This window comes from Phodopus roborovskii, unplaced genomic scaffold (assembly GCF_943737965.1).
Source record: "Phodopus roborovskii unplaced genomic scaffold, PHOROB, whole genome shotgun sequence".
Taxonomy (NCBI): Eukaryota; Metazoa; Chordata; class Mammalia; order Rodentia; family Cricetidae; genus Phodopus; species Phodopus roborovskii.
The window spans coordinates 32,114,253-32,129,160 of NW_026126433.1; the positions used below are offsets into that span (position 1 = coordinate 32,114,253).

The 14,908-nt window shown below is 35.7% G+C and overlaps 2 protein-coding genes across 4 annotated transcripts in view; both read right to left on the minus strand.

Annotated features, from left to right (window-relative positions):
- Rabgap1l (RAB GTPase activating protein 1 like) overlaps window positions 1-14,908 on the minus strand; it is a 569,277-nt gene that overhangs the window by 348,052 nt on the left and 206,317 nt on the right. The window lies entirely within an intron of this gene.
- Window positions 3,592-5,040, minus strand: Gpr52 (G protein-coupled receptor 52). The gene has a single exon (XM_051186072.1). The coding sequence runs from the start codon at window positions 4,842-4,844 to the stop codon at window positions 3,759-3,761; it is 1,086 nt and encodes a 361-aa protein (XP_051042029.1). The 5' UTR covers window positions 4,845-5,040; the 3' UTR covers window positions 3,592-3,758.

Below are 14,908 nucleotides of genomic sequence, written 5' to 3' on the forward strand. Positions count from 1 at the left end.
TTCAAACACCTTTAAGGAGGAAAAGATGCTATCTCTTAAGCCTAACTCCAAATGGATAAATTCTGTTTCAGTTGAATTGGTTAGCTTTAAGTCATGGTGGTAATAAATGTGGTAGCAGAAAGTTAATCAAACAGCAGCTCAAATCTTCTAAGAACTTCTTATATAAAGAAGCCATGCTGAGGACACTGTCTGCAAGATCCATTTAGTCCTCCCATTGTGTAACAGAGGGAACCAGTCTCTGATTTTGTCAAAGAGAAAACTGAAGTCTTGAAATATTCAGCGTTGAACCAAAATCACAGGGCTAAGATTGCAGCCCAACTTTCATACATTAATGAGGTCCAAAGCCCTTCAACACCATATAGCTGTAGAAAGAACTATTCACATAATAGAATCCCTGGGTGATAGAATATAGCATAATTTCTGACTCACTTATAATCAAATCAGGTAACTATTACAAAATACAATGCCATGATAGGAAACATACATTACGCTACCCCATTCTTAAAAGAGTCAAAGGACAGTCTTGAATTATCATCTTGTTGTATAAATACGTATTAAAATACACAAAAAAGAAGTCAATTGCACAGTTCAAAATGTTCCTCACTCAGTCTCTTTCACTCTGTGGTAAATGATTTTCATATATTTTTATAATTATTTGGTAATTTCATGTAAAATATTTTAATCACATTCATATTCCCATTCATCCCCTACTCTTCCCAGACCCTTACATCCACAGATAACTGCAGCTCTCACATCTCATCAAAAATGTTTCTTTGTTCAGCAGATGGATAACACTATAGAGTCACAGCTAGTCAAAATACAGAGAACAACTGACTGTAAGGAGCCTCTAACTGAGCCATGTGCAACACAATCCTTACAAGGAAGACTCAGAAGACATCTCAGAAGTGGGAGCAAAAGATATAAAGAGCCAGAGGACCAGGATGTCTGCTGCAAGATACCATCCTCTTTATCAAAAGAATGTCTTTTTTCACCCTTCCTCTTCAAAAGGTTCTCTCTCTCTCTCTCTCTCTCTCTCTCTCTCTCTCTCTCTCTCTCTCTCTCTCTCTCTCTCTCTCTCTCTCTCTCTCAAGAAAAGTTCAAAGAGCATTGACAATACTAGTCAAGAAAAATCTACCACAAATTATTTAAAAAAAAAATCAAGAGAGCTAGCATGCCCCAGAGTTTCACTTTGGTTACAACATACACTGGCAAGGTTGGGCTTAATAGGCTGAGGTTTTAATAAAAAGAAGTGTAAGAGCTCAAAAAAAAAAAAAAAAAACCCTGAAGCAAAAGACAGCACTGAAAAAACAAATGATGCCCAGAAAAACTGAAGGAAAAAGCACAGTGAGAGGCTTGTCTAAACAGCTCAGCTGTACAGGTTGTTATTTAGCCTTTTGGCTAAGTCAGGGTAGATAACTGTGTGGTACACTGGCAGAGGACACACAGGCTTTGACATCAGGCCAGAGGAGTGAGCAGAAGACTCCATAACTGGGTGAGTGATGGCAAGTGAATCACTTTTCCTCAGCTCTAGACTAAAAAGAATTGTGATATAAGCAAGGGCTATAGAGAGGATTAAATATTATATAAATATATAAAACTTAACACTGTATGTACCAAGCACAAAACTGTTCAACATGAAGAAATTTCAGAGAGGCAATAGCTCCAGGATTTCTGTCCAAACCTCTAAATTCCTATAAACATTTATTTTTATTTTGTATGTATGTCTGTATGGAGTGTGGGCAGAGAAGTGTGAGTGCCTACAGAGAACTGAAGAGGGTATAGGATCCACCAAACCTGGAGTTACAGATGGTTGTAAGCTACCCCATTCAGTTCTGGGAATGGAAGTCAAGTCTCTGTAAGAGTGGTAAGAGCTCTCAATCACTGAGCCTTCTTTTCAACCCCTCTAATTATGTTAAATTAAACAAACCAAAAATGCATTCCTGAATAATTTTTCTAATATTGGACAATTTATTTAACATATTAGAAGAGTTAGAAATACTGCTGAAAAAGGTACACTTCAATTAATTTAAGATACCACTGGCAAACAGGAAACAAGAATTCACACAAACCCCAATTACAGAAGTACAGAACAATTTGATTCTAATCCCCCAACAAGTAACACTTGTTCCTGGTGGTTTAGTAAACCAATATTAAGTCTGGCTTTGATATATAGAATATTATTTTATTCTTTATTTTAAACCTTTCTTACATGTTTAAAAATATACAGGGGTTCAGAACAACCTCAATAAAGTGAATAGTATTTCTTTAATAGACTTCTGAAGTCAAAACACCAGTGTGCAGACATGGTTAGCTTCTAAGTTAGAGTCATAGGCACGCTTCATTAAATGCTTAAAAAGTCTTAAATGCTAAGAAGAAAAATCCCTAGCAGTGTGATAGAAATTTAAAAACAGACCATTATAAAACAAAATATTGACATCTCTAAAGTGTTTTTTATGAGTATACTGCATCACCAGCAACACTAATGCAGCTTCCTCTAATATAGATATCTATATAACAACTACACAAAAGTATTTTCCTTTTAAAATAAGCTCATATATATGGTTCCAATGTTGACATGTTAAACATCAATATATGTATTGTGCTAAGAAAACATTAGGCACGGGCCACATAATATAATATGTTTTTGTAAAAAATATAGAATATGAAAATACATACCACACAAATGAGTAGTGGATAGGACAGTAAGTTGTTGCAGCCCTAACACACAATTTCAGTGTTTGACTTTTCTAGAGGGCATTATGAGTAGCACAAAGAGTGATACTACTTCATTACTGGTGAGTGTTCTGTGTCTGCATTAGGATGATTGTGGACTTTATAGAGAAAAGAAAAAAAGCTTTACTACAGCAAAAAGGACTTTAGGCACATGAACTAGCTTCAAAGAAAGCAGATTAAAAAGTGTTTCTAAAAATCCATTAAAATATTGAATACAACCTTCCAGCTACCACATTGCTCTGTTAGAAAGAATACCTTGTTTAACATCTTGACTCCCTTATACAGAGGATTCTTTCATCAGCTAAGACACTTCCAGAGTGTGTTCCACAGGAATGAGATGGAGAAAAATTGAAAAGGCAATATAGCAGGTGTTGGGGAAAGTGAGGAGAAACCAAAAGTCCTTTTACATAAAAAATGAATACTGCTCCTTTCTGTCTGTGCTGTGGAGAAGATGACCAGAACATAAACACAGGGGTTGTACAAAAAAAAAAAAAAAATAAGAAAATAACATTTACTGTGTACCCTCCCTAAGGACAACACAACTGATGTAGATTGGCATGTCTCAATACTATGGTGGAAAGGTTATACTTGGCCTCAGATATGTACTTGCACTTTTCATAAAGGGCAGTTTAGCAAATAATAAACTCCCACAAGTACAAAGAGTTAAAACACAGAATAACACTAAATAAAAGACAGAGACATAGGCAGAGAGAACACAGAAAGATGCCAAGGAGTGCTCATGTTTTATAGATTTGAAGTACCTCTTCGATCCTCAGTGATGAGGATAAAACACTGAATACATATTCATAAGCTGTAATTCTCTTATGAGATTACTCTCTATATATCCTTCCCTTTTGCTTTTTTATTCCCCTTGCACAAAAAGAAATAAAAGAGACCTTTAATCTCATTCTTCACTTCATAGTCAACTATTCACATAAACATTTCTCTAGGGCAAAATTCCAAATGAATCAAGATACACTCCAAAACCACTGTCACATTACATTTGATTTACTGTGCAGATCTCTTCAAATGGAACAGGAATTTGCCCGTCTCCTGGGTTTTGGATCTCGTGCTTCCTGATCCTTCACACACACACAAGATGTGCACATTGTTTCAGAAAGTCTTCGGAGGCCAAGGCGGAAAACACTGTTGGAGAGGCTGTATATTACACAGTTACAAAAACTATTGCTTATAGCAAGCCAGGTGGTTAAGAAGGACAGTGTTGGATTATCCAAGACACGAGAACTTTCTAGAAGAAAGTAAATAATATATGGAAGCCATAGCATGTAAAATACACTGGTTATCCTAAATAAAACCATGGCATAGCGACGATCAGGACTGTGTCCTGTCTCTCTAGAGGCATCGACCTCATGGCTAGGGAATCGGGCCCTCCGGTCATTTATCTCTTTGGTGTGTTGCCGGCAAATTTTGAAAATGTGAAAGTAAGTGAAGCAGACAACCAAGGCAGCAGGAGCATAGAGTAAGCAAACAATAAAGCACGTAAAATAGGCACTGGTGAGCCAAGATGTGGCACACCATTCAAAAATGTCACCGTGGTAACCAGGTTTGCCCCAGCCAAAAAAGGAAGGCAAAAAAATTAGGCAGGAGTAAATCCAAATCATAATAATGCAAAATCTCAGGCGACAAGGGGTGACCAGTTGATTGTAGGAAAGAGGCTTGGTTATTGCAAGATAGCGATCCACACTGATGCAGGCAAGACAGGCCATAGACACACTTTTTAAAACTGAAATAATATATCCAAACACCTGGCAGGTCAATGATTCGTGGACACCTGTAGAGTAATGGAGAAGGGACAGAGTAGGAACCAAGCAGGTCACTCCAACGAAGAGGTCAGCATATGCCATTGTCTGTATGAAGTAGCTGGTAGTATAATGGTGTAACAGTGGAGCACAGTGAAAGACAAAGATGACTGTTAAGTTCCCAGAGATGATCAGAAAAGTCAGCAAGACAATAACAACTGTCTCAAAGATGCAGACATCCTCCACACTGTAGTGACCAAATCCAAGTGGGCAGGAATGATGCTCGGACACATTCGCAATGCTACTGCTCATGTTCAGGATCCTCCATTCAGTCCACCTGGATTCATTCATGGTTTGGAATTAAGGGAACTTGTAGCTTTGGCTCCAGCAAGCAGGTGCCCTGCCAGCATCTGTTAAACTCTGCAAACCAGTGTCTCAGAACCTGCTTCAGTGGAAAGTGCCAGTGCCTGTGTTACAGCTGAGCATTCAAGTGTGCTCAGGGCTCTTCATCAGCTTTAGTTCACCAGTGACACATCTCAGCTTTTGGGGAGAGGAGGGCAAGCTAGAAAGGTGAAAAGAGGTCTCAGGTTAGCTCCCTCCGGTGCTTTCAAACAACTTTTGCAGATACAGGCACTTCTAGAGAAAATAGATATATTAGCCAGTACTATGAAAAATTAAATCTTTAAAAAAATTATCAAGGGAAGAATATTTCTCTCAAGATAGTTTCTTAGAGATCAACTAAAAAGGAAAATAAAAGAATCTTAAATTGTCTGGGGTCTCCTTCACCTGTGATGAACTATGAAGAAAAATTCATTTATATTTCAGAATTTAAAAATTAAGATCTTAGTTTTAGATAAAGCCAAGAAAGTTCGTGTGACAAAGAGTGTCCTTGGCCTCAGCTCACATCTGATGTTAATGGGAAAACTTTAGGACCCATTTCTCTTTCATTTTTTTTTAAAGGTAAGAACAATAATTCTAACAAGGATAATTCAAAAATAAAAATCATTTGTAGGAGCACAATGAAGTATATGGGGTAAAAATCAGGCTCCAAATTGCTATATAATGCTTATGAGAATAAAGGATAATTTCAAGTTGGGAAGATATCATACAATGAATTCATGTAAAAACACCAAAAACTAAAAATTAGAATAAGCATCTGAAGTTCTAATTCTCTATTCATTCCTTAAACATTTATTTGAAAGCAGCTGTAGACCACCTCAGTGCTGATCTGCTGACAGCAATGTAATTTATATCTCTCTTATTTCAAAATAAGATCTTTGTTACTAACTTCAGCTTCTGTAACTAAAAATAACTTTCATTATTTGATACAATATCTTCTTATAAAGAAGGTTAATAAATATATAGCTTGAAGTAATTCCTCACATTTTCAACAATGGCCAAATCTCATAAATATAGATGAAATTTAGACAGTGATGGAAATGTCCCTGTGCACTGAGCACATTTCACTAGAGATGCTGCCGGGATCTGTTACTTCATATTCCAATTTGTTACAGCTTGCCTACTGGCATTAGATGATTAACACATTAAATCATAACTTCAACTAAATATTTAAAAGTAGAAATTTACCTTGTTTGTTATATATGCAGTTATTAGCAGCCATATGTTAAGAAAATGCTTCTTCTGTTTCTGTATTCTATTTTAAGCAAAAGCTCAATTAAAGCAGGGACATCAGGTAGGCTGGGAAATAGTCTTGTTTTAAAATATCTCAAAACATCATGATGAGTTTAAATCCTGGACTTTGACATACTTCAATTCTGGCAGGGCAGAATCCATCCAAAAGGCTTCCAAGGTCATTCTGGCACCGGGTTAACATTTGCCAAAGTCTTTTTCCCAAGTACAAGCAATTCAGGGAGTCTCTTGTCACTCTTTGTTATCATAGCTTTTGAAGAAATAGCAAGCACTACAAATGTAAACATTTCCTTCAGGAACAATGTAGCAGCTTAATAGAAAGCATTCTTCTCTAAGTTATTTTCTCGGGCGGCTACACATCATTCAGGGAAGTCCTTCTTTTATGTCAGCCACAGGATATTCCTCCTTGGACATGCTGAGTTTCACTTATCACAAAATAGTTCTCTTGTTACAGGAATAAGGTAATGCTTCTCAAGCACAGTCACTCTTATCAGCTGTGAAGCTGGGCTGCTTGATTCAGAAGTCCAATTTTCTGTGATGCAGTTATCAGGATGCTGCCGGGAGATTCTTTACAGTTTCTCAGTCTCGCTGCCTCCACCTGAGCCAGCGTCTGCTCCTCCTCCTCATCCGGAGCTCATGCAGAAGAACTCACCATCAGAAAGGTGACTCGGTCCTCCTGCCCCAATCAACAGCACAGCCAATGGCTACTGCAGCTGAAACTGTCACTAGGTAACAGTTGCCAGGCACATGCAGGCTTATAGACTTACTCTGCAAGCTCCGATCAAGATTGACAGAAGAAGACAATGGAACTGACCAATCTTTATACTATATAAATGGCATTTAAGAGCTCCTGGAGGCATTCTCCTTACAGCATTTGTAGATATAATATCTTATGAATAGTACTAAGGAAACAAAACTGGCATATACCTTTAAATCTTGTAGAAAAAGTACCACACTAAAAAGTCAGCAGTAATCTAATACTCTTTGGCTGAAAAACTTATGAATTATTAAAAATCATTTAAACCCTCATGAACTAAATTGATATAACTACTGGTGTTTTATTATAAAGTAAATGGTCATATTTTGGTTAGAAATTAAAAGTTATTTACCCATCTCTCCAATATCTGCCACACCCACATGAATGTGCTGAGCTTGGCACACTGACCTGCACAACAAAACACCAGGAAAGGATCATGACAGTGAAACCTGACTGGAGAAATACCAGGGCCAATATGATCTAAGAGGACAGGGGACATCAGAATAAATAGAAACATGGTTATCCTTCTATATCAAATGTGTCAAGAGCTAAAGAAACTCATTCTACAGTGCTCGGGTTACATATATTTAAATTAGTAAGAGCAAAATAAATATTTGGTCAAGTATTTGGTGCATACTAAAACATTTTTACTTAGGGCTACTTACTTTATGCAATCATTCATTTATTTTAACCTATTTCTCATGGTTCATTACATTTTAAAAAAAATACCAGAACAAAATTTACAATTGTTACAGGATTAAAGCCAATCAGAAAAATAAAGACGCTAATGGAAGGTAATACTTATTTAAAGCATGACCTATATGCCAAAAATTACACTATGTGCTTTTATACTTTTTTCTTCATAATATTCTTCAATCTCAGGCCTGAGATTGCTCAGCAGATAAAAGGCACTTGTCACCAACAACACTGACAATCCAAGTTTGATCCACACCCATGACACTGTGAAAGAACAGAACAGACTCCCACAAGTTTTCCTCTGACACCCAAATGTGCACCCTAAGAAGCATGTCACATGCACTATAGTGTGATCTCCTCCCCAGCCCTCCCTTCCCTTCCTATCTCTCCTCCTTTCCCCTTTGTCTCACTCTCTCCCTTCTTTCTCTTGCTCTCTCTTCCTCTTTCAGTAAATAAATATATGTAGTAAAATAATGTTACAGGTTAAATCTATGTAATCAGTATAGTAACTAATTCCAAAGTGAACACAGTGGGGACTGCATAAGGGGAAAATGGCTTGACTTCAACTAGAGTTAAGAATCTGAGACTGAAAATGGTCAAAATTGTCATTCCTAACACTGTACCACTAAATCACATCCTCTCCTTCTTCTAACAGCTGCCATTCAGAAAATACGTAGAAAACTTTCATTAGGTTTTATAAAAATGAATTATAAAGTATTGCAAGCCTATTCTGTCCCCCATGTTAAACTTTTTTTTTTTTTGAAGATTGTATTTTTAAACTTCATGGGTGGAGTAAAATATAGAAAGATAAGTATACTTCTCAACAGAAATATTTATAAGACAAATTAGAATAGTAAATCTTAGAATGAATATATTTAGTTTTGAAAAGTAAATATTTAAGTATATTGCAAGAGTTAGAATGTATTCTTCTACAGAGAAACATTGTACTTAACACTGATATCTAAAACTTTTTAAATAAAAGAAAGAACAAGACAGGGTTTCCCTATGTATCCCTGACTGTCCTGGACTCACACTGTACACCAGGCTGGCCTGAAACCCAGAGAGCTGACTGTATCTGCTACCCTAATGGTATTAAAGGCATGTGCCATCATGCTGGGCAAGATAATAGTCTTAAACATAACAATAAATATTCAAAATAAAATGATATTTGACAAATATTCATTGATGTACATATGTTATACAATCTACACTAAGAAAAGTAAAATGCTAAGCTTGCTGCAAAACAATTTTAAAAAGTCAAGTGCTAGGAGCTGGAGAGATGCCTCAGCAGTCAAAGAGAGTTTATGGCTCTTGCAGAGGACCCACCCAGCTTTGGCTCCCAGCACCCATGTTGCAGTTCACAACCACCACAAACACAAACTCCAATCCTGGGAGATTTGATGCCATCTTTTGATCTGGGCAAGCTCCTGCACACACAAGTGCACACTGAACACACTAAAGCACACAGACATATACATAAATATAAATTAGTAAATCTAAAGAGTTTTTAAAAATTAACTGCTATTATCACTATTACTACTCATCAACTTACAAAAATTTAAATCATTTAAAAATAGACACATTTTTAAATAGTTTTGAATTAAAGTGTCCCTAAAATTATGGAAATGGTGAGCAAATGCACACACATATAAAAACCGACCTCATTTAGAAGAATTAAGCACTAGATTGTTTTAGTTTCACATATTTCCAAAACAAAACACTAGGAAGGATTTTAACCTAAATGTAATATAAGCAGTTTCAGGATATAAGGTCATGATGGGAAAGAGAATTTAGGAAGCAGTGTTTTTCACCCACTAAACCTCCATCCTTCTTTCCACCATCTTACAGAAAAAAAGTGTCAGAAGTTCCAACAAAGCATAATTCCCTTTATAATAACTAACTCTTCTGACCCCTGAATTTCTTTGTATCAGTTTTACTGCTGTGGTAATTACAGGAAATAATTTAGAATGTGTATCTTCAATAACAAGAGAGGCGGTACATATACTTACATAGCTTATCACATGTACCATTCTTTCTTTTTAATTCAAGAATTATTCTTGTCATTTTAGGGGTCTGGGTGTCACTGCTACTCTTTTCATCATCATTACAAACTACTTTCCTCTCCTTTCAATTGATGAGTGCTAAGCAGAAAAAAATCTCAAAATACCTTTAGTTGGGCTTACTTTAAAATTTACTTCCTAAAATCCCAAACTGTAATTTATTAGTAGAAACATTTTTTAGTACTTATATATTATATAGTGTATCTTATATATGTTATTTTCATTATTAAAAATCCAAACAATGTCCTAGACAAGAGAATAAGTGTGGTAGTTTGAATGAGAATGGTCCCCATAAGCTCATATATTTGAATGCTTGGTCCACAGTTGGTGAAACTGTTTGGGAATAATCAGGAGGTGTGGCCTTATTGGAAGAGGTGTGTCACTGGGGTTTGGCTTTGATGTTTCAAAAGCCTACCTCATTCTCAGTTAGCTCTCATTGCCTTGTACTTGTAGGTCAAGATGCAAGCTCTCAGCTACTGATCTATTACCATGTCTGCCTAGCTGCTATCATGCTACCTACCATGGTGGTCATGGACTCAAATCTCAAACTATGCTCCCAATAATTCTTTCTTAAATAACTTGCCTTGGTCATAGTATCATATGACAGCAGGAGAAATGCAACAGTAAAGAGTAAAGGCAAGATATTAACTGTTAATGCCAAACAGGATAAATAACAGACGATGATTGCCAAAGAACAATATGAGCAGTACAGTAACATTACAGAGCACTGGAGAAGCTCAATTAAATGTCATCTCTTAAGATATTTTAAAAAAGAAAGCAAAAGATGTTTGCATTCAGACTATAGTTTCTCAACCACCCCATTTCTCTGTATCAACTGTCATGACCTTAGGAAAGTCAGTATGGCTTTCTATTTAGATGATGGTAGTGGCTTCCAATCTGGCCTGTGTTGATCATGGTTTCCCGTCAATCTCTTATGCACAAAATGAGTATCTTTGGGGGAGCATGGGAGGATGGAAGGGAGAGGGAACTGGGATCGATATGTAAAATAAGAAAAATATTAAGTAGTAATTATAATTTTAAAAAAGAAAGTAAAAAGAATGAATCATGTCACTTCCTTCTTTAAAATACTTGAATTTATTGTGCCTTTTATGAAAGGTCCTATAGGGGGATGGAATATTTGCTTTGTTCACCATCATATCTAAAGTGAAATATTATACTGCTGGGCATTGAATAGGAATTTCACAAATGTCTAACATAATTATTTTTATGTAAGACAAACACTACAACATAAAATGCTGTTTCTGCAAGATTAAAATAAAGTTCTTTACAATTCCTTGTATAAAAAAACTTCCAAGAAGAAGAAATATGAGCAAACTACAACAGAGAAAAGTGAATCTTTTCATATATTCAAATATTAAGATAAGTACTAGCAATTTATACACATATTAAATCCAATTCTATCAATGTTTGAAAAAAAATCTTTAAAACTTGATTTTTAGGCCTGGTAAATAAAGGAGGTTGATGTGGCCTTAAAAGACAACAGTAGTGATGTTGGAATGATAGAACCATTTTTGGTTTTGATTGGTACAGTTGTTACCATTGTGAGTGTACTATAGTTCTGTGATGTGTCATTCACATGGAGGAAAAGATGCCTGTAAGCCTACTTGTTGTTACTGACATATACATGACAATCCAAAACAACCACTAAGTCAAAACATAATTAAATGCAAAATGTTAAAATACAACGAAAAGCTTGAATTTAAGGTTTTAAATTCTAAGAGCTAGAGACAATGGTCAATGGTTAACAAAACTTACAGATTTTGCAGAGGACTGGGGTTCCATTCCAAGTGCCCAGGTGGCTGCTCAGAACTACTTGTAACCCCACTTCTAGGGGATCTGACATCATCCTCTCCATAATACCAGGCATATACATACATACATACATACATACATACATACATACATGAATGAAAGCAAAACATACATACAGATAAGACAACAAATACTTTTTTAATTTAAAAAGAAAAAAAAGAGAGAGATGAAACCCTGAACTTTCTTAGGTTTCTAATCTTAATACACATACCCTGTATTATAATATCCAGACACCAAAGAACATTTAGACCAGTCATCACTTGTGCATTTTCACCACCTGGGCTTTGTGTACGATAGCTGAAAATATTATATAGACTATGAATAATCACCACAGAAAATGATGATGCATATTCCAATAGGGTGCTTGTAAGAAAGCTTGGTGAACTGAAATTCATTTTGAAGCCCACCTAAAGGTGGAAAGAGAAAAAAGATTATACAAAGTTGTCTTTTTACCTCCCAACAGGTGCTGTGGCATACATTATCTATGGACACACCTCTGTGTGACTGTCTCTCTCTGTCTCTCTTCCCATTCACATACAGCACAATAATAACAATATTAATTAATTTAAAAGTAGAAATAATGTCAACAACAATGTTGTTGGTAGAGAGAAGATATAAATATTTAAGTTCTAAAGTATGCAGTAGACAAGAGAATAATTTTTATGCATCTCAAAATTGTTGGATTTCATGAATGTAATTATATTTAAAATGTTTATATTGCAAGCTGATGGATAGACTCATTATCTTGATTTCACCATGTACATGAATTAAAATCCCATATTTGTGGTGATATTTTGTTTATGCTATACCAAATAAAGCTTGCCTGAAGATCAGAGTATAGAGCTAGCCACACTAGCTAGCAATAGAGGCTTGCAGTCACCTTTAATCCCAGCAGCTACACTAGTTAGCAATAGAGGCCAGGTAGTGGTGACACACACCTTTAATCCCAGCAATTGGGGAGACAGAGGCAGATGGATCTCTGTTAGTTCAAGGCCACCCTGGGCTACACAAAATTGATCCAGAGTGAAAGAGAAACAGTTCACCTAATCGTGATCCTAGCACTTGGGATCATTTGCCTTTAATTCCAGCACTAGGGAAGTGGAGACATGAGTTTATATGACTAGGTGGAGAAAGAAATATAAGGCAGGAGGAGACAGGAGCTCAGGGCAGCCTAAGGATTCATAGAGGTGGGCAGTCTGAGCAGTCAGTCTGAGGAGGCAGTCTGAGGACAGGATCGACCCTTTGGTCTGAGAGGTAAGAGGTTTCTCTTGTGGCTGGCTCCTTTACTTCTCTGACCTTTAAGCATTTACCCCAATATCTGATTCTGAGTTTTTATTATTAAAACAATTAGAATTCTTGCAACACATATTGAATTTAGTAAATGTGTCAAAATGTGAAGTGAAAAATTAATGGAAAATTAGATTTTTTAGCAAACAACAATTGCTTATTTTAAGAATGCCAACTACTACAAAATGCAGTATCAATTAACTTGTAATGTACTGCTAAGCATACTACTAAGAAAACATGAGCTAAGTACTAGAAAGCAAACACTCCAAAATAATTTAAAAAAAAAAAAAAAACCTACTGACTTAGTGACCCCTGAAAGGCAAAGCGAAAGTTTATTTTCTTACCTTGTGCTATTGTGAATCAAAACTTATTTATTTAATGGCTTGGCAACAAAATTTAATTATAGAGGAAGTTCCATAGAAAGAACTTTCTCAACCTGATAAAGACACTTAATTGAGAAATGTATATCTAGTAGAGTATTTCACAATGCAATATTAATGATTCTTTCTTAAGAATAGAAATGTACAAGCATGTAGGTCCTTATTGCTTCCATGCATGCTGACAAGTCTCAGTCAATATAATAAACAAACAAACAAAAAAAAACTGAAAAGCCATTCAAGAAAGAAAAGACTATATATGTGATAAGTATTAAAATAACTACTTTTATACCCATTAAAACATAAGAAAATGAATACACTTTGTCAGAATATGAGATATTTCGTTGCTAAATACAGACAACAAAAATGAAAGCAAAACAACATACCATTTACAATAGGCTCAGACAGCAGAACACATGGATACATCTAATAAAAACCTGTATGTCTCTACTCAGAATTACAGAATGCCACTAAAACAAAGCTAAAATTTTAAGAATTTTTTTTTCCATTTTTATGTTTTTGAAGACTTGCTATCATTAAGAAGACAAAATTCTCACAAGTTTATCTACTGCATACTCACATTAAAATCTAGGCAGATTTTTCTGTAAAACTAACCAACGGCTGACTATAAAATCTATATATTTAAACACAAAGAATTTTGGATAGCTCTTATAAAGCAATCTTCTAAAAGAAAATAAAAGCAAAATTGAAGATGGCACAACCTGGCTTCAAGACCTACTGTACAACCATGGTACAAGAGACTGGTCTCATACAGACCTGCAGAACAGTAAAAGCTACAAAATAGAGAGAGCAATTATTGGTCAACTGAATTTCAATAAGATCTCTAAAACAAACCTGGGCTTAAGAGATCTTTTTCAGTAAATAGCACTAGAGAAATTTGGGCACCCACTGGAAAAATATGAACTAAGGTTACCTCCTCATACTACACATAAAATTTTACTTGTAATGAATGATATATTGAAACAAAAAGTTTGAAAATACAGGTAGTTTAAAAAAGAAACATATTACAGGGATATCTTCATAGCACAGAGACAAAGTTTGTAAGATAATAAAAATGAGCTAAACTGTAATTAAGTAATAACTTCAAAGTTCTTACCAAAAGACATCAAGAAATAAGAAAACCAAAAGAATGAAAGAAGGTACTAGCAAAGCACACACCTAAAAAATGAATTTTTATGCAACCTGTAGCAACAATACTGTTACTGACACTATAAATTACTAAAAATACAAATAATCAAAAAATGATGATAGTAGACTCTGAGAGTAAAATTATGGTGACCAGGGACTGGCAGCCGTGATGGGGAGATGGGAAGATATTAGCTATTGAATAATCTCAATAGAGGAAATGAGTTTTTGTGTGCTATTGCTCAGCAAACTGACTACAAATAAAAATATTTTTAAATTCATCCACCACCAAGAAAAATCCAGCTTTTCAAGAGATATATATGCTCGGGTTGAGTTAGACTACAACATAATTATAATGATGCTATGATAAAGCTCTCACTAAATGTTAGGATCAAGTGTGGAGAACCTTGGCAGATGAGGGTGACTTGAGCAGAGGGGCAAATGTGACAGGCAGATAGACCTTAAGTAGGAAGTTTTATTAGAAAGGAGAGGGAAGGGGAAAGCAAAGAGAAAAGCAGTAAAGAGACACAGAGACAGACTGACGGGGGAGGGGGTAGACAGAAGATAAGAGGGAAATAGGAAAAATCCTGTTGCCCCAGGAGAACAGCA